Source organism: Pungitius pungitius, chromosome 2, assembly GCF_949316345.1.
Source record: "Pungitius pungitius chromosome 2, fPunPun2.1, whole genome shotgun sequence".
In the NCBI taxonomy this organism is placed as follows: Eukaryota; Metazoa; Chordata; class Actinopteri; order Perciformes; family Gasterosteidae; genus Pungitius; species Pungitius pungitius.
Window position 1 is genome coordinate 28,738,453 of NC_084901.1, and position 21,232 is coordinate 28,759,684.

Sequence of the window (21,232 nt, forward strand, 5' to 3'; positions counted from 1 at the left end):
GGCGTCACACTGAGCACCACACACAGATGGACCACACACAGCCGGCACAAACACAAGCAGACAAACGTGCGGCTGTCAATCATCCTCTTTTTATTCCCTAATTAAAAAAACTGTCTGTGTGTGTGTCTGTAAGCATATGAAAGTCCTTTTTGTCTCCATTAATACAGGTATGTGAGCATGGGTTTATTTACAAAGGGGGGGAGGGGGGGGGTTCTGTGAATAAGAGACGGAGTGTGCGTCGGCGTGTGTGGGTGGTGTGTTCGCAATGATTCACAGAGGCGAATCTCCGTCGCCTCGTCGGATAATACAGATGTCATCCAGACCAGGAGCTGCTGCTGCGTGGCTCGTGCATACGTTGTTTATCTCGGTCGGATTTAATGACCTTTCCTTTACAATATGACATCATGCCATACTCTACCCGTACATTGCATTGGCGTCAGTTTTCCACAGCGTGCCGAGGGGATTCGGGAAAGATCCCAAGTCTCCAGGTTCATACTCTACATACAGAAATAAAAAAAGTCCATTGCTGTCCAAGAGAGACAGGAGAGAAGTAGGGAACGTGATTATTGGATGGTATATAGAGCCGAACAAATTGGAAAAGGTTTTGAAAAAAATGCCAGTCTCAATGTAATTATAGTTATATCCATGCCTAGGAATTATTGCATGAGATGGCATATATACATTTCATTTGCTGCGTGCTAACAGTTAACAGGTGCTGTTAGCAGCAATAGAAGATTAGCTTAGGGAGGGACTGCATTGAGCTACTGACGTATTTCAGATTGTGCTTGAAAAGCAAGGAGTAAAGTCGAGCTGACGATGTCTAGAGACATGTTCAAATTGTATTGGTTATCGGCCGACAACCTTTCATCACTCTTGTTATGGAGTAATACCAACATAGCTCTCAGCAAAGCTTTGCTCAACTCCAACACACGTCTAATCCTCCAGGTTAATTAGTAACACCCGTGTGGGCCCTTTAGCCTTTAACTCGACCAGAGACAGATCTGAAGACCAAAAATCACCATGTGCTGTAAGTGGACTCTGATAGATACAGAGCCGGAACACACAATGTGGAAACAATTAATCTTTAACGCGTAATGTGACATCGTGGATGGAGACAAGCGGTTCTCAAAGCCGAGGGTCTCACGCCGAGGCGGGGGCGAGGGTGAGCTGCGCCCCTGATTTTGGCTTGCTGGATGGAAGACTTGGTGAAAAAAGAAAGCTTCAATGGAAGCTCAGCGTTGGGTATTGTTGTTGCTGAGGAGTTCTTTTTATGCGTGACCGGATGTGTCTTTGTTCTCTGCGCAAATTTATGTGCAGAAGCTCAGATAACAGAAAGATCTGGTACAATGAAAAGAAGGTTTTTTTAAGGTTTCCATCCTAAAAATAACAACCCAGCATTTTAGCTATCGACTCATCAGCTGGTGAAGAATACATTCCTTTGTTTACATCTCCAATAGATGGCTCCTGCTAATACAGATTCAAGTGTTTAGCTTGGCTAGCCGGCTCCAGGATGCGATCCATCAGAAAACAAGGCTAATGTTTTCAGCTAAACCACTCCTGGTGCAATTATATGGTCCACTGGCATTGATCATAGCTCCTCTTCTTCAATCTGTTCTCCTCTATCCCTCTCTCACCCACTTTAATGGATAAGTCGCTGTTAAATGTTTGATGAATGACTTTTGAGACTGCTTCTCATGGATTTATTAAAATTCTATAAAAACCTGATTTTGTGTATGTGTGTGCCTGTGTGCTTGAAGTGACAGAGAAAGGTAGGCTAATATACCGTGTGTGTGTGTGTGTGTGTGTGTGTGTGTTTTCCAGCCATATTAGTGCTAACAAGTTTTACAAATTAGCAAATCTATTTTCACATTCTGCAGATTCAGAGCAAAACTGAAATACATTTAAAGGAAAGTGTCTGCCATTTATAAAATGCAAGTTAAATATCACCACTCCCTTAAACTTGACATTATTTCAGGAGAAATATATATTTCATTAGCTGTTAGCTGGGATTTTGACTCTCTTTACTAGCTAACAGCTAATGTTAGCTATTGCTTTGCCATCAGCACTGAGCGGTAGTTCAAAGTGAATTTGTCTAAGCTTATTTGCTGACAACTGTTTCCCGCTACGCTGACCTTAAATTCCATAGAGCATCCATAAACGCACAACAAAGACACACGCAAAAGGACACGTCCTCACACAGGCACATGCTAGTGGAAGACCAATTAGCGCTGGGTGAAAACGACGGGCTTTTTTGAAGCAATGTTTCAATGACGACATTTAATTAGATGGTAAAAGCAACTCCTTATCTGCCTCTCCACAGCTTGGTGTGGGGAGAATGAGATGGAGGAAGAGAGCGGGTGAGTAGGAAGAGAAAAAAGGGGGCCGAGAGGAAGGGAGGGGGGGCAGAGAGGCGACCAGTGCACTGCGTGTGTGTAGATGTGTGTGCGCACCACCACTGTAATGTAACCTTACCGTGCTGGAGTGGCGACTCGGAGGCTGTGCAGTGGCCTCGGCTGATGGGAGGCAGTTAGTAAAGACAACAGCAGAGGAGGGCCACATCAGCAGTGACAGGTGGGCATTGCTCCAAAACAGCAGCATGGCTGCTGAAGAGATGAGTCCACCAGGAGCCTCATTTTTGTTCTGCTCTAAAGGAAATGCATCACAATGTTGACTGCTAACATTGTGACATTCATGATTCTAACTCGTTTAAGCTTCGATGGCTTTTATTTTAGTGTTGCAGTAAAGCAGTTGGTAAGCACGCACCACACCGGCACCGTTTATCAGGCTTCCCTAAATGGAATCCATTTGGGTCTTTACATCCTATCCTACTGGGTCGAATGGTAATGTTTGTGCTGGTGAAACAGCAATAGTACAACATACAATTTATATTCATCAGATTCTAAAAAGAGATGCCATATGTACACATCACAGGCACATATCACTTTTGGACATTTAATTGGTGAAATATTGTATAACTTTAAGCACTCTCTGTAATTTTTGTTATTTTTAATATTAACTGGCCAATATATCGAATCTTAAAATCTAGTATTATTCGGTATTGACCTTTTCTTTTTTTCTCCTTTATTTAACAGAGGACAGAGTAGGATGGAAACGGGAATAGAGGAATGACTTGTAAAAAAGAAGAGACTCTGAGAATGGAAGTCCTTCATATCACCCACAATGCACTGGGGATAGTCCAGTGGGAACGAGAACAGCGAAAGATCCCCACATTCAAAGATGTGTGCGAGTGTAGTCTCGCCACAGGACCTCCAACTTTTTATTTGAGAGGTGAAGAGATGAAAGCGTCAGTCGGTTTTATCTGTACTTGACAATCTTTAAATTATTAGGCAGACTGACTCATACGCTAGCATGCACATATCGCTGTGCACACTGATTCCCACACAGCAGCTGTTGAATCAACACACACCCCTCCGAGGGCAGTGCTTATGATCTATCTAGCATGCTGGTAATCCCAGTGATGGCGGTCACTCCAGCTCTGTAAACAGCTGAAATATGGATGATAAAAGGAGCACATGAAACTGAATAAACGAGGAGCCTGTGGATGAAAAATCCTTGAAGATTTTCCAAACCCGGCTTGAATTTCCCTCCAAAACTTCAATCGCGGTAACTGAATGACAGACAGTCCGTGTTTTACTTTGACACTTTTTCACAACAACTAGGCAATGGCCTCTTTTTTGGATTCTCCTACTTTGTGTAATTTAGCAAACAAAGTAAACATTGTCAGCATCCTGAGAAAAGATAAAAAGAGAAATAGGAGAGGGTGAGTTAATGTCTCTCTCGAAGGAAGGTGAGCGAACGTGTTTACATCCGTCCGGCTCCAGATATGATTCTGTTTGACTTTGTCCCCGGGCAATCTTTTCTATTGCTTTGCTCATTATCCTCTCTGATTCTCTCTTTTGCATATTGTCTTTTCTCTCCTTCTGCTTCTCCGCCTGCCAATCTCAAACTACCTCTTTGTAATTGTAGATATGAATAGACCGTATATCTTCAGGGATGTTTTTATTAATCCATATTTTGTCATACCCCATGCTTTGAGTGAGTCATACAGCTCACTCTCACTGTCACACACACACACACACGCAAACACAAAGAGTAACACACCAGTACATTTAGGTAGAGATGAGCCTGTTTTTAGTCTCAAACACATTACTATAATTACCTCTTAATGATTTTTAATTCCAGTACAAAAGAAACAAAAGCCTTTGGTGGATTGGTAACCTGAATAAGGCAGCGCTCCATAAAAGTAAACCCTGAGAGCGTGTTGAAACGTGTGTGTAATGCAGTTTTTATGGGCGGCTGCGTAAACCGGCTCCTCCCTAATGGGACAAATTGTTGTAATGAGCACGAGCATAATTTTATATTGTTTTTATGTAAGACAACCAGTGTAGTCTTATGTAGACGAAGGTCAAACATTCCCATGTGCACACCTAACGGGGGTCTTTCCTCTCCTTCTCGTGACTTCCAATGGGCTTTTTTGGGGCCACATTGCTGTCAGCAAAGTGTCTTTGTGCTCAGCAGAACACAGCTGTGAGTGAAATCAAAGATTTTTTGATTGCCAATCCAAGGGATTCAAAACATTCAGTTCTAATCAGTGACTTCTCAAGACTAACTCAAGAACTATGAACAGATCATTGATTGGACCGCATCAAATCATGAATTATTCGTGCTAAACAATTACAATATTTAATCACGATTATGTCATAGTTAACTCAAAATGAATCACAATTAATCGCAAATTTTTATCTATTCTAAATGTCCCTCCATTTATTTTTTTCCATAATTTTGTATTCATTTTAATGCTCTTATCAACATGGAAAAGTGGATTGGCTTGCTTTATGCAAATGTTTTATTTTACTGAAAAACAACATTGCCAAACAGGGCGGTTCAAAATAAATGATAAAGTCCACATTTCAGCCTATTAAGTTAAACCATAGCTTGATATTTTCTTTTTTTCAAGTTTGCTGTGAACAAATCTGTCAGGCCTCTTATTTCAGAAACAATGAACCGTAACGGTTACCAATAAAAGGTAAGCTACTACTTCTTTGCTTTCAGCTGGCTTCTCAAACAGACAAGCCTGTTGACATTTTCAGGGAACAGTCATCCATCCCCCCAAATAATATATATATATATATATATATATATATATATATATATATATATATATATATATATATATATATATATATATATTATTTTTATTTTATTTTAAGAAAACTTGCGATAAATTGACATTGTTAAAATGGGTTTGCGTGTTTAACTGACAGCACTGGTAATTACAAATGACAAAAAGGAATATTCTTCATCCGGACGGACCAGTAACCATGCATATTAACACATAACATTGGATGGAATACACATGAGTATCTTCCACCATCACATTGGGGACACACACTTGTTTCACCATTACTTGGGGGACACACTCTTCCATCATATGGCTTTTATGGCTGCATGTTTACCGTGAATGCTGTAAACTAGCGTAGAAGGTAAAATATAAAATAATGGCATAATGATATATAAATAACAAAAATATGCAGACAAAGTTATTGCAAAGGTATTTTCATATTGGGATGAATATAGATCCGCTTCCAAAGCAAAAATGCACCGACCACATCCTTTTATGTTAATAGACAAACACTTAACACTAAGACAAACATTATAAATATCATGCCGTGTGACTAAGAGTGTGGGATGACAAGCGGAGACAAGGTAACACCCTGATTGCATGATGTATGATCTGATCTAATGACATTCTACCCATGTAGGGCGACTGCTGTACCACCGAGCCATCCGGATAGTCCTGATACGCAGTGTTGGGAAAGTTCACTTTCTACATGAACTAGTTCAAAGTTCAGTTCACACATTTTAAAATGAACTTTAAAATGAACTCAGTTCATAGTTCAAACTTCAAAATATTTGAACTAAGTTCACAGTTCCAACTAGTTCAGTTCTTTTTTTCCACACGTTGCTGCAAGCTATTATTTTTCAAAATTATTGCCACAGCCCATATAGAACCACAGACAGCAATTATTTTATCAGTTTTAACACTGAAGCTATGCATCAGATTTAATCTTCATATCCAATTTTGAATCCTTATCCAACCAGGGTTTACATTAGCATTGAGGGGACAGCATTACTGTCGTTCAATGAACGCGTTCAGGCACAACACTGCTGATACGGCGCGCGCTGCATAGGCGTGGAATAAAAACAAAAAAAGGTTTCTAGTGTCTTATAAATTGAGACATTTTGGTAATGCTTTCATTTTTTCTCTTGCATGTTGAGACTGTCTCACTGAGTGCTTAGTGACTCTTAGTATTTCTTCTCGTCTTTTCTCGTAGTTTCTCTTAATGGACACAGGTGAATCAGACTAGAGGCAAAAGTCATTTTTTCCCTTTCTATGCTCTGAAACAAATGAACCCAACTCCAGTCCCGGCATCTCGATGGTTTTCTTTCGGATTTCCTTCTAATGTTCGTAGTTCCGACAATCAATTAATTGAAACAGCAATAAGCATATTCATAAATAATAGGAGGGGTTTAGTTACAGGGCTCTGTGTTTTCCTCTGTATCCACTATCTTGAGGTGTGTGTGTGAGGGAGAGAGAGAGAGAGAGAGAGTGCGTTTATGTGTGTAGACGTCTATCTATCTGAGCAGCAATTTCAGAGCGAAAGGATTTCTGCCTCAGTAATTGCCTCGGCTGAATCCCCCCCTCCGTCTCATTTTTCTTTGGTACCTATTTTCCCTTTGAATTCTGTCCTCTCTCCTCCTGCAGACTTCCTCTCCTGCTCTCGCTCATCTCTCCTATTTTTCTGTTTTTATAAATTCAATATTCCTTTCACCTTATAGTCCTTGACATTAACCGCAGTCTCATGGTCAGACACACTGCTGCACACGTACACGCCGCGCGTGTCTTGTGTCCATTAAAGGCGGTTTGTATTCTGCGTGCCTGGAATAGACTGAAAAGGCTGCGATGTTTTATTGGGATGCAGAAAGAGCGCCATCTGCTTCAAAGGCCCGTACTGCAGACGGGAGGGAAACACGGAAGCGTGGCTGTGTCCTCGCTGTGCTCCAGTGAGCTAGGAACAAGCATGATGGACAGCAGCGGTTAGAGAGAGGCAGGAGGAGACACATGTATGCACAGAAATAGATGGACTCTGCGAGCTGGAAAACACACAAGTGTTTCCACTTTTGTCTGTCAGGATGAGAATGTGCCTTAATTCTTACATCCAGGAGCGCTCTTTTTGGGTGGACCACAAGATCAAAATGATCTGTTAGTTTAAGCTGATCTGTTAGTTCAAGATGATCTTTGAGTTCAAGATGATCTGTTAGATCAAGTTGTTCAACATCAACAGACAAATACATGATTAAGCCAACCTAACAGACTAACTCTTCACCTATCTCCACCGTGACAACCTTGTTGATCGTCATCAGTCAGGCTTCAAGGCAGGCCATTCCACAGAGACTGCTCTCCTCTCAGAGCAACTCCACACTGCTAGACGTGCCCCTCTCTCCTTTGTCCTCATCCTTCTGGACCTTTCTGCTGCATTTGACACAGTAAACCACCAGATCCTTAGTTCCTCCCTTCAGGAACTTGGTGTCTCTCCCTTCTCTTGTTGTACCTTGATGGCTGATCTACCTAGATGCTTTTATCCAAAGCGACTTACAGTATATTGCATTATAACCCATGCGTCTCTCAGTGGATGTCCGCCCACCATTGGAAATCAACCCCTACAAGACTGAACTAATTCTCCTTCTGCGAAAAGGTTCTCCGACCCAGGACCTGTTAACTTTGGCAAACTTTTGCCTCTAAGGACCTCGGCGTGACACTTGACCGCCAACTCTCCCTGACTCCCAACATTAGAGCGACAATACAATCCCGTAGGTACACGCTCCACAACATCAGGAGAATACGTCCCCTTCTCACTCAGGTACACAGAGTTAATTTTCCGAGTTGAAATCACAATGCAAAAAGATTCAACTCTTACAGAGTCAATTGTACGAAAGAGCTGGAGTCATCATCCAGTGTCAAGATCAGATTCATTTGCAACACTTAGTAGAGTTAAATTAACACTTTGATAGGATTGAAATGTAACTGTACAGTGTCACACTTCTTGGTATCAGGCTCTACTCCATGTAATGTGGGGCGCATGGATTGGTGAGGGTGTGCCAGGAACCACAGGGTTGTTGGTTCGAACCCTGGCTTACCCATGATCCAATGCAAAATGTCCCTGAGCAATACACCTAACACTGAACTGCTCCCATGTAAACACCATGTGTTTAAAAATGCAACATACGTTGCTTTTGATAAAAGCATCAGCAAAATGAAGTTTTATTCAACACTGAGCAGATTTATTTTGACACTTATTCCGAGTTAAATTGTTAACACTTGGTTGAGTGTTGATTTAACACTGACAAGATTGGGACAATAAACACCAGCTTAGAGGTAAAATTGACTCTCACAGAGTCAATGTAACTCAATGTAAATTTGCTGTGTAATGATTCAGGCTCTTGTCATCACCCGCCTCGACTATTGAAACTCTCTCCCTGCTACCGCCATTCGACCACTCCATGTCATCCAGAATGCCCAACACGACTGCTCTTTAACCTTCCTAAATTCTCCCACACGACACCACTTCTCCGTTGGCCGCCTGCATCCAGTCCAAAACATTGGTCCTCACGTACCATGCTGTGAATGGATGGGGTCCAGTCTACATCCAGGACATGGTCAAACCCTACATCCTAGCACTTGAATTGTACTTATAATGGCTCTTATCTATAGCAAGTTGTTAATCTGCTTATTTGATGAAATATTTCTTGTTCTTCTGGGTTTGTATCCTTATGGTTGAAATGGACTTTTGTAAGTCGCTTTGGATAACAGCGTCAGCTAAATGACATGTAATGTAACAAGTCACTTAACCTGTGTAGTTCATGGTCAACCACATCATTCACAGAATTGTCTCTATGAATTGTCTCATGGTCTCTATTGATCATAGAAAACTGAGCTTAAGTGAGATTCATATGTATTGAAGACAGCCAAATTTTATTGTGTCTTTTTTTTAACTAAAAAGTACACGTATTCTTTCATTGACATAATAAATAATAGTTGTTTTCAAAAGGTGCATTGTGTAATGCCTGGCCACATTTTCTGAACCACCAGGGAAAATTTAGATTGACAGTCAACCAAAAAGAATTTACAGCCCGGCAAAAACGTCTCAAATGTAACAGAACAGATTAAACTCAACTTAACCCAGCTATCTTATCATTTTAGTGTTTGATCTGTACGACACATCTTTGAACCTTTTCTGGTTCTAAACTAGACTTCTGTGCACCCAAAAAAGATTTCTCTGGAAAGCTCACGTCTTTGTCCTCCCACTACAGTTTCCTGTGGACTCCCTGTCTGATGGATACAATGTTGATACAGGAAGTAATGAGCCTGTGTGGAGCCACAGCTCATGACTAGAAAACAGATGGAGGTTTTGTAGTTTAGACTCTGTTACCACACACACACACACACACACACACACACAGAGAACAGCTAGAATCTCTTTTATTGCTTTGTTTTGTTACCGGTCAGTGATTTAAGGCTGAGGATGAAGTCATCCTCCTAATCATGGTTACTAAATTGTTATTGTGCTCATATTGGTGCTGTAATGGTGTGCGACAGAGGGCACGGCACCGTAATCATGAGCAGAGCACCGGGTCTCTGCCGTCCTCCCAGCTGTCCCTCAGCCTCCTTCTTCTTCTTCTTCTTCTTCTTCTCCTTCCTCTTTATTGAGCTTGTTTGTCATTGCTATATTTTGCTTTCAATTACTTTTTGGAAGCGATAGTTTCGCAGAGGGCTGAAAAAAAATCGGCCCTTTGGCTGACCTGACACTGCAAATACTACCATCTGCAGCAAACTCATTCATTGGTTAATTATAAAATACCTTTTATTTTCGGGCACACTTTTGTGTGTGTTTTGAAACTGCTTTGTCGACACCTGGCGTCAGTTCGCTCTTTGGAGCACATGGTTCCCTTTGAAGTGGATTAGCAGCTCGCTACAGGAAACCCACATGAAATCAGTCGATGTTTAATAGTTCGTTCATCAAATGTTTCATTTTGTCATTCAAGCTACTTTAACGAAAGCAATAAAACATTATTCAAAATGTCATCTCATCTTATGATGAAGGGACCTGGAAGTTGTTCCAATCAGAGAGTAAAACATATTAAATAAATACTTTTTTTTGAGGTAGTCATGGTGATGCGACAGCAAAGTGCTGTCACACTCAAATATACACAATTTAAAGCCCTCACAGACTCTCACACTCAACCACTTACCAGGTGACGTCAGCAAGTCCCTGAGTGTTCAGCGTTCAGGGGGGGGGGGGGGGGGTTGGGATTCGGACCAATGGAGTGTTTGCATTATACACTCGGCAACAACATTTGATCTCGCTGAAAGTACAAGGCACAATGACAGTTTTATTCTAATATATAATATTCTAATATACACACTGAGCGTCGTAACAAAAGGGACGCTACAGCGTCTGTCAGGTGTTAATTAACACCCCCCCCCCCTCCCCCTCCTCCATCTCACCCTCCGCACACACAAAACTGATAATTGTGAATGTTGTGTGGAAAAATGTGCTTCATCTATTCTCACTCTGTTTCTGTGGTACATGTAACGTAATGGTGCTTTAAGTAGTGCTGACGTCACTCTTTCTCTCTCTCTCTCTCTCTTTTTTGTTTTCTTCAGGTCAGCCTTCCAAATGACTCCAGCTGTGTTGAAGAGATTTTGCGGGTATGTTTCTAACACACACACACACACACACACACACACACAGGGTAATTTCACTGATTATCAGCTGTTTTCTGTTTGCTCAAAGACCTTCGTCTCCCTTCGGAGAGTCTGATTTTAAGAGGAAAGGACAGGGGAGAGAAAAGAAAAAAGGGACGTGTTGGCTCAGGTCAATGATTATACAAGTTTTTGTCCAGGATGACCTCATGCAGGAGGTTTCATCTCCTTTTCTCTGTGTTGTTTCCATCAAAAGGAACATATTTTCTTGCTGTTTTCCTTCAGGGCTTTGTCAAAACACAGATTTTTCACAGAGCATTTCTGAATGCCTTGTGTCAGGTTATCTCTGTATTAGTCCCCAATGGTTCCCCTACCATGGTGTTGGGGGCGGGGGGTGGGCCCCTCCTTACTATTCACCTCTGCCCGATGGACACACACACACACACACAGGTGGGCACACTCCCACCTTGTCGGAAAATGTGGGGCCCGTCCATTCGCAACCCCCATGCCCCCCCCCCCAGCCCTACATACACGCCCCCCCCCGCCCACGCTGTGAACCCAGGGGAAACACCGGTCTCCATCTTCTTTTATCGCATCCCTCACGCTCTTCCCCTCTCCTTCATCTCTCTGTCATTCAGCGCTCTCTCCCTTTCACAAATCAATACGCTGGCCAACGGGCTGTGTGACAGATAGCTCTCTGTGAGCTGCATGAAAAGCCTTTGTCAATAACACCGGTGCCCCATTGAATTCAGTGCCACGGTTTTTTTTGTTGTTGCCGTGTCAAGTGGAAAGATTGGGGGAGTTCAGAATGTGAGGTGAGGTGAATCAGAGCAGAGGCCTGCGGTCTACCCCCCCCCCCCCCCAAACGTTCCTGCGAGGGCGCAGATACAAGTCGGCTGTCAGAGATACATTGTTGTTTTGGAAGTTTTCACTATTCAAGGTAACAGCGTGTGTCGATATCAGATATTGTGTACAGAAGGCCTTCAAAGCCTTGAAAGACTGAAGACATCCTGCAGAGACCATTTAAGCCGCAGAATGATACCATGGACAAAATAGGTCCCTCCTTAGACCTAAGCGTATGGCATGGTAACTATACACACATGTAACATTATCAAATGACCTTCCTCTTCCACCTTGTGTCTCATATTCACCAGTAGTTTGGATCTCAGAACGGAAACAGAATGGAAGCAAACAACTTTCACAAGTTTCAAGTTGTTTAAATTGATTGGAATTGAAGATGCATTTGTTGATTAAATAAAGCAGCTAATCTACAAGGTTCCAGAATATTTGGTACTAGTTTGCGTATATTGCACAACTGGTTGCAAAGGGGCGTACGTTTCCCGGGAAATTTACAGAAACTTTCTTTAAACATTCCCTGGGAAGTTAAGCTCGGAATTTTTTTCCAAAAGAATATAACACGAAACATAACTGTAGTTGCATCCAGGTTTTTATTTGTGTTTTTCAGGGTGGGGGGTGGGGGGCGCACCTCCCTGATAAAATGTTAGGGGAAACATAGCTGTGTTTCTTTGCAAAGGATGTAACTCGCTGAAAGATAATTAAGCCAAAGGCTTGAGAAGCTTAATTCATTTTACATTTGGAAGTGAACTTTCTTTCGGGGGATGATCATATGGAATCGACCATTTTATTCAACAATTATGTTTTTGTTTAATGAAAGTATAACCATCTACTCACAATTGGATTAAGTAAAACATTTAATTGAAAAACTTGGTATTAAAATGTTTACATGCATGTCTGCTTATGACAAAACAAAATGTTGTTTTTACACGACTATGTAAATACAGTTAAATTACCCCAACATTTCCAGTCTATTCCAATTGAAAGTTTCCAAATTTGAATATATGTTTGCAACCCTATTGATGTTAACCATGATGTCCTCCATGAATCATAAAAAAAAGAAGAAAAACCCACAAGATTCATTTAAAAAAAGCACAAGCTGTACCTCTTGTTCAGCTGCCGTCAATTTAGTCAAAGTTTCAAAGAGTTCTGTCATGTGACCTCTGGTCTGAGGATTTAGTGTTAATTACAGTAGACGTTCCCAAACTGGGGGTGGGGGGGTGCTCCCCTGAGGGTGGCACATCAGTAACAACACAGTCGCAAACCAATTGAAAGCCACAGCAAATATAACTTTTAGGGGTTTAGTCAGTAGCCATTTATGTGACGGTCAGACTGCAGGGCTGCGTCAGAGGTCAAATACATCCGTCCTGTGAGGACAGCAGAGGGAGAGAAAACATGAGAGCATCTGCTCACACACTCAGCGGGACTTAGAAGTGAATGCATTCTGCATTAAGATGGAATAAAGAGATGATGGATAACACAACTTTATAGATAGCAAGTGGGACACCACAGAAACATGTAGGTCAGTGTGTGTGTGTGTGTGTGTGTTAGAGAGAGAGAGACTTGATCACACACAATGTCAGTATCAACGCATTCACACACTCACACAAACAATGATTGAGACACACACACTAGTAGGTCCAATGATGACGTCAGAAAAGAGTTGCCTGGCAACGAGTGTCGTCAGCGTAGCGTAGCAATGTTGGGAAAAATCAGAATATTGAGCTCACTTACACACGAACACACACACACACAAAACATCTGAGTCATCTGAGGAACATGAGTCATCTGCACCTGGGGGGGAGGGGGTGAGGGACAGGCATCCATGGGTAAATTGTGACGTCAGTTCAGTGACCTTTGGAGCCAGATGGGACTTTGTTGTCCTGTAAAAAGAAGTGTACGAAGAAAATATGGATATGTAGCGGGCTTTGCTTTGGGAGAAGATGTGACTCCTCCCACTGTCTGCAAAAAAAAAAGCAAACAAGCAGGCGCACGCACACGTGCTTGTCTAGTTAAGTAATTGAAGCTTCTACACTTTGAGACTTGGAATTGAACCGAGAAGAGCGTGCGATTACAATAATTGAATCGGGATCCTGCTGCTGTGTCTCTTAGCTGTAATGCATCCAACTGGAGTCAGCTTCTTTCCTTTCTTTTTCTTGTGGTTAGTTCAACAACTCTGATCTCCCCTGGCCCCCCCAATCGCACCACACCTTCCGTTCAAGTCCCATGCTTCATCGCAGCCTCGATAGAACGCTGACTCTGCTGCATCAAGCAGGTCCCTTCGCTCAAATCTTCTCACCCACCGTCTCACCCAGTGCTCTTCCACATTTAGTTTGGACCGCTGCCAGAAAATGCTTAATTATCAGACTACGATGTGTAGTAAATAATGTGATACAAATGTGTGTGTGTGTGTGTGTGTGTCGTAGGAGATGACCCATTCCTGGCCTCCTCCCCTCACAGCCATACACACGCCTGGGAAGGCCGACCAGACCAAGTTCCCCATCCCGAACAAGGTGAGTGCTAGCCCCCCCCCCTCTCGTGTGTGTGCTGTCACAGAGAATCCTCAGCCTGCTAGTTAGGTCTGAGTCGTGAATTGCTGCGATGGAATCCCATCAGTGTTTGCCTCATCCAATGAAATAACGCCATTAATGAAGTATTACGCTCTTGAAGAGAGACATCTCTAGCTGCAGAGTCCACTCAAAAATGAACAATATGAACTAACATTTGACAATTTGTTTACACTGTTATATCTACAAATTATATACTGACTGAAACTTGTGTCCCTTAATAATAATGACTAGTTAGTGTTCATTTCCTGTATTTGCTGACGTACTTGATATGACACACTATCATTATCACACATTATGCTGCTGATATCTTGGCTTAATCTCACTAGCTGGACCGATTATTCGCAATCTGTGAACCGTAAAGGTCTCTAGTGCTTCAAACGTCTCTCCAAAACGTAAGGTCGCCATAGACTAATACAGACGAGCCGTAGACCAGCCTATCCATGGACTATTCACTGGGATCTTTAGTGATCTAACCGCTGGGCTAACCACGAACACGCTAACCAGAACATGGTCGTTAGCCACGGTAGCTTCCACGAGAAGGCCAACTAAATCACCTGGCTCCTTAGCTTATTAGCTCGGACGCTAACGGGCCTCTGTTTTTAGAACACAACAACGCTAATCAACACAGACAGAGGCCGAGTAAAAGCTGGGACTAAACGAGCTCCACTTCAAGAGATGCGTGCTTTATGACGCCTCGTAACGTAAACAGTGGAAGTATTTGTCACATGAAGAAAAACGAGATAAACATAGTCAACCCTTATCATGGAAGCACTGATATGCAGCCTGAGGCTGTAGGTGTTTCCCACTGCTGAATACCTCCATGAATCATTTTTTAATATGCAAAACGAACGATTGGCGGCGGCGGCGTCAATACGCGCGGCGACGTCGCCACAGCGGCAGTAAATTGGCGCCGCTAGTTAATGAATTAGGGAAAGACTCCTCAGCCCCCAGCGTCACGCTAATCCTGCTGGAGAGGTATCGGGGAGTGAGGTGGAGGCGAGAGGGTCTGAACGCCGTGTAATGGCCCCGTTGTACTGCTGTGAAATCAATAATGACATCTGTTGGTTTATTCATTCAACTCATCGCCCTGTGGCTCCTCTCTCTCTTCTCTTCCTCTCTCTCTCTCTCTAGGAGTCACAGCATGTGACTTCAGGCTACAATACCCAGAGTAAGTTTTGCCAGCATCCACACACACATCCACACACACACACTTTGGCTCCATGGTAATTAACGATTAAAGGGGCCATAAAGGCAACACCACCCAGAAGAAACAGCAGCTTGGTGTTGGAATGATGCCACAGGAGCTTCGCTTTTATCTTTCTGTGTTCATCCCAACTAATAAACAGACCAACATGGCCGTACACACACCACCTCAATGGGATTGACTTGGGATTGAGTCCAGGCTAATAGGTGGGGCCTGAAGGCGCCATTGATGGTGAAATGGCATATTTAGATCATTCATTTGCAAGCTCACATTGAAGTGGTAAGTGACAACTCTCAGTAACTACTTAAATGTTGAAATGTTGGATTAAATGTCCTCTCACAACATGGGAAGGTTGAAATAATCAAAGCTCACCTGGATGCCTGTGCGCTCCCGACCAATTGATGGTTTGAGGCTATATCAAAGGATTACTTACAATCGGATGGCAACAATTAACACATGATCCACTTCTCTGTAATCCAATCATCACAGTAACGCAAGGTGCAATTGCATCGTTCTAGGAAAGTGATTTTAAAAATGAGAGGAGCCTGCTCATGGCACTGCCAACCCGGGACCACCAGCCTTGACTAATTCATTTACACTTTGACATCTGATCACAGCAAAGGTACACATTGAGATAATGAGAACACTTACTGAGGGCAGGTGAAAAGGCAAAGGCTATTATATTGTCTCGATAATGTATCTAGATACAGATAATGTGTAAGTTTCCCTCACTGGCAGCTCAACAGAAAGATACTACACATCTCACACTGCTGCTTTATGTTACTAACTGGGGACCTGTGTAAATTAGAAATTGTTGTGTTCCCAAGAAGAAAAAAGTCCTATATCATATGGTCATACAGTACTAGTTACAGTACCACATTTTCTCATTCTATTCAATGATACAGTGTGTCCGCACCTTTGACCTATAATGCAATTTATTGAAATCCCCAAATCAAGGCAACATAAAAACTTTAGTCGGGGTCACTTTAAATACCCGACAGAATAATATATTTCATCACATTAAGCAGCTATAAATCCAATGTCTGTTGCTTGATTTCCACCATTGCCGACAATTCTCTGACACAGCAGGAGCAAAGGGAGCTACTCTAACATACATATGCACAAACTAAAGCATGGCCAAATCCAGATCAGTTGAATCTCTTTTGTCTCTTGATGTGCATCATCACACCAGCCAATATAATGGTACATTACAGCCACTCTGACTCCCAGGCATCAGATCATCAAAAGCTCTTCTCAACTGCTGCTCTTGTGTTAACCCTCTGCTTGTAGTGTTTTGAGATCTTTGTGATGCATATAAAGATGACATATCTTCCCACTGGCGGGTTCTTTCCTTTCTGATTGGCGAACGGAAGAAAACAACACTGGCTAAAGTGTGAAATGCAGCAAATAGGGTTCTGTTCTATAAGACTGTGCATCCATTTAAGAAGAAAAAAAAAGTGTTTTCTTGTTATTGTCAGGCACTGCATTTAAGTTTGAATTTCATTTTTACCCAAGATCCTGTTCCCTAAAGGAAAAACACACAACCCCTCTCATGAAATAACACCGCAGAATGTTTTTTTCTTTTTTTTATATTTCAGAGTGACAATAGTAACAACTATTTGAGTCTGGATCCTTGTCAAAAACTAATCAACACGCAAAGCGAGAGCAATGCAAGACAGTTATTCTTGAACGTCTTCTGTTGCAGAGCGATGTACTATATCTGGTAACAAGCCTGCTGCGAAACCACCGACCGCACCACAGAAGTCGTGAGTATCTCCCCCTCAACCACACACACACACACACACACACACACACACACACACATGAACAGAGGAGTCGTGACCCGCCACTGCAGAGTATGCCTCAAGGTAAAAATTAAGCTTGACTCTTGGATGAAATGTACTGCTTGTAGGAGGGGGAGAAGAAGAAGAAAAAGAGAGAGATTGCTTGCTTGTAAATCCTTCCCCAGATCCCACAGAAGTTCAAGTGTTTTGTTTTGGAAATTGACCGTTCGCTAAACCCTTTCCCCCCAAATAGTCATTACAAATCCCAGATTGTAGACGGTAGCTACGTATGCACGTAAGCCTTTCCAAAATGAGCAGCTCAAATGGAAAAGGAATGCTTTCTTCATCTGCTCAAAGGTTCCCGTTGTTAGCAGGTCCACCTAAGCAGCTACACACGATATACCAATGTTCTCATCGGAGGAAACAACAACACGTTGCCATGTTGCTCAATTTGAGAGCTTGGGTCTTCTGATCTGCTGGCCACGGAGTTTTCTTCACCACGATCCGTAGAGTGGATAGGATATGCTTTCTAAAAGATGTCAGATATAAAATGATGCATCTGACATTCATTTGAGATGAGTCAAACAGGCCTTTACGCCTCAGTCGCTTCAATTGACAATGACTGAATGAACCTCAACGACGAGTTTGCTCCATGAAATTGATCTATCAATTAAATGACTTCTCTTTGGAATTTGCTGATTCTTGCAAATATGAAAAAACAAAGAGACTGTCTCATAATATTGAGATTTTGATCTCATTAATTCAGAAAGAAATGGGGCGGATATTTTTTATCAACTGAATGTGTTACGCTTGGGGTAGTTTTGAACTCCAGGAACCTCGGCCTAATTTCTTGCACTGCTTAGTGTCGCAGTAGCCAACACACGGGTTAGTCGTCTTAAAAGCATGACTAACATCTTAAAACACACTGCCCACTAAATGACGTGGTATATATCAGTTATGGGAGAATGAAATAAGTGAGTCAGATTTGACTTTTTCCCTCCACCAACTATGCCGCTTGTTCACCACCACGTTACCAAAACCTTTCAAGACCTGATGGGGAAGCCTTTTTTTCCCCCCGGGATAAAACTTTGAGGCTTGGCCTTTTTCTTTTGGTCTACCAAAAAAATGAAAATCGTTTGTCATTGAAGGCAGAAAAATAGCACGGATAATTAGCAACTAAGAATAGATAGCCGGTCTTGTTGTTTAAAGAGAACAGTTGACGCTGGGAAGTTCACAAGTACTGCTGAAGAACGTGTAGCAGCAGTAGCCGAGCTGGGCTTGGTTAGGCTCAGCAAACAGTCAATGATCCATTCCACTGGGACTGAATTTACATCCAAAGCAGAGGAAATGTTCCTATTCGTGGTATCGGAGTATTACCTAAATCCACTAATTTGTTTTCGCTTCCCTTTCAAATCGTTTTACTTCATCTTGATTAATTCCTTTCTTCATCAACCCGAAGAGGAACTTTGCTCTTCCAGCTATCATATTAAATGAGTTTTCGAGTGCTCTGTTCAATGCATTATTTATGCATTTGATGAAAGCTAATTAAAAAAAAAGAATGAGATTAGATAATGTGCCAAGCGCAGTGTCAAAACGAGGCTTGTGGAAATGGAAAAAGTCTTGATGGCCGAAAGATGATGCAAAACCCCTGCAAGTTAAGAAACAAGCCAGCATGCTCTGCAGTTGACAGGCGGTCAGCATGTAACTCTCATTTCCTCCTCTTTGGGTATGTAGTTACGTAGTTAATTAAATCTCCGTTAGGATGATGTCTGCTGGAGCTGTAGTGATCTTTGGGGCTTCTTACACTTTGCCTTCGAAATCCAATAAGCTGTTTCTTTTGATTACTATTGTTTCCCTTGAGGTGTGAATTCTCCCCGTGTTGTTTTTGAGCGCAACATCTTTGTTTATTTGGGTGAAATCATTGTTATTGGTTAAAAATAATGTCTAGTTCGCTGCGGCCATTAAGCTATTTACTGCTGTTTACTGGAAATGCTCAAACGGCGTAAAATGTTGGGGATAATGAAGAGGCCAAGCTCGTCTTCCTCAAGAGTAATTATGCTGTTGAGGCTAATTGCTATATTCTTAGCTGGACGTTTACCATGTCCGACCATTACTGCACACTGATCCCACAGTAATCCCCACAAATGGGCTGAGTCCCTTAATGAGGAGCAGCAGCTTTCTTTATTGTTCTTCCTCAGAGCAGAGAGTACCGTACAGGCTGGCTCCTGCGGTCCCTGATCTGATCACATGGCGTTAAGGCGACTGCCACGTGAGTCGCGGTAGACTCTCGTGTTGGCTCAGGCTTTGTGCACCAGGAGAGGAGGACAGGAGGCAGCCGGTGTTGCTGTGATGCCGTTGCACTTTATTGGCACATGTATGAGTGTCATTACACTTCTTTGGTTGGTCGTTTGGCCTGGGGCCCGTCTTGGATTAACTAAGTGATATCATTCTAGGTTACATTTGTATTGAATGACTAAATAAAACTAGAAAATGCATTTCCTGCTGAAAATGCGTTGGAATGCTAAAAGCTGAAATTCTAAACATTGCTGAAAGAATAGGAAAAGCTTAAATGAATTTTAAAAGTGCTGAAAATATAGAAATTAGAAAAGCTGAAATGAAGTTGAAAAAATTGTAAAAAAGAAATGGGAGAAGCTTATATGAATTTAAAAAAAATACAGAAATAATAAAAGCTGAAAATGACAGATTGTCATTCAAACAAAAATGGACGTGCGCTTTTCTGACCACTCAAAGCACTTTAACACTACATGACATCATTCATCCATTCATACACTAATGACAAGACCTACCATACACAGTGGTACCTGCCCATCAGTAACTGACATAAGTAACATTCACACACTGTAGTCACAGCTAGAGAACAATGCTGGGGTTAAGTGTTGACATGCAGGTTAGCTGGGCCTGGGATCAGACCGCCAACCCTCTGATTGGAGGACAGCTGCGTTCCCCACTCACCCACAGTCACCCTGAGCTAAAACACTTCTTTTGACATCCTTTATTATGGTTGTTTCCAAAGACGATGCTATGCAACCTTTGAACTACACTATGACTTGTTTAGACAACATGCTAAACATACTATGAAGAACCAAGTGTTTCTCTGGTTCTACAGTACTAATATTTAACCTTCATCACGCTGTGTGCAGGGCTTGACATTAGCACCCGCTGTTTATCTCACTAGCCATCTTTGTCAATTTATTATATATTTATATATATTATCGGGTCTTGTGTTTAGTGTTTTACGTTTGCGATAGTATGTGCCTCTAGTGTTGCCGTAGAGACAAACCTAAATAAGTAATAAGGCCTTGCTAGCACGTTACTTCAAGAAATAAAGAAACTATTTTATGAGGGCAATTGTGGAAATGCGATGCTGTGCTTTCCGAGCTCTGCATGTCACGGGCGCTTTAGTCCATAACTCATTTATACCCGACTGCGTTTGTCCTCATAGATGCTTCCACTCTCTCTTTCTTGTCTTATTCTTCTCCTCCCTTTTCTCCCTCTCTCTCTCCCTCTCTCGCTTTCTCCCTGTATTCAGTCTCCCTCTTGCTCTCTTTTGCATCCCCGTCATTATCATCTCCATCTCACTCGCTATCTCCCTCTGTGCATTTGCCCCTTCTTATGAAATAAAATGAAATAAAACACAAATCCATTATTCCTTCATTCAAACATATCTATCACCACCCCGCGTGCTGCACCGTGCCCCTTATCAGCAAAGCTTTTTCTTATTGTCCCTCAGTTATTCACAACTCGTACGGTCCCCTCTGAAAACACCTCGACACTGGGGAGTGGTTTCTTTTCCTTTTTTTTTTTTTAGCGGTGCAAGCACTGACAAGAGTGGTTCGTGAGGCAGTAAAAAATCCCTTTAGGGGATTCTCCTGTCATAACAATAGCAGTGCCAGCTTAAAAATAATCGTAGTTTGTGTGGAAGGTTTATATAAAGCAATAAAACATGGAAGCTTGCCAATGCACAGTACATAAATACTGAATAATTTGTGCGTCAAGGAGCAGGTGATGCTCA

The 21,232-nt window shown here is 42.2% G+C and overlaps 1 protein-coding gene across 1 annotated transcript in view; it reads left to right on the top strand.

Moving 5' to 3' along the window:
* The window catches only part of aff2 (AF4/FMR2 family, member 2), a 126,998-nt gene that overhangs the window by 43,099 nt on the left and 62,667 nt on the right, over nucleotides 1-21,232 (top strand). Inside the window, exons 5-8 of the mRNA XM_037460095.2 lie at nucleotides 10,748-10,792; nucleotides 14,068-14,154; nucleotides 15,343-15,379; nucleotides 17,121-17,181. Coding sequence (XP_037315992.2) covers nucleotides 10,748-10,792; nucleotides 14,068-14,154; nucleotides 15,343-15,379; nucleotides 17,121-17,181 — 230 coding nt within the window. The remainder of the gene's footprint in view (nucleotides 1-10,747; nucleotides 10,793-14,067; nucleotides 14,155-15,342; nucleotides 15,380-17,120; nucleotides 17,182-21,232) is intronic.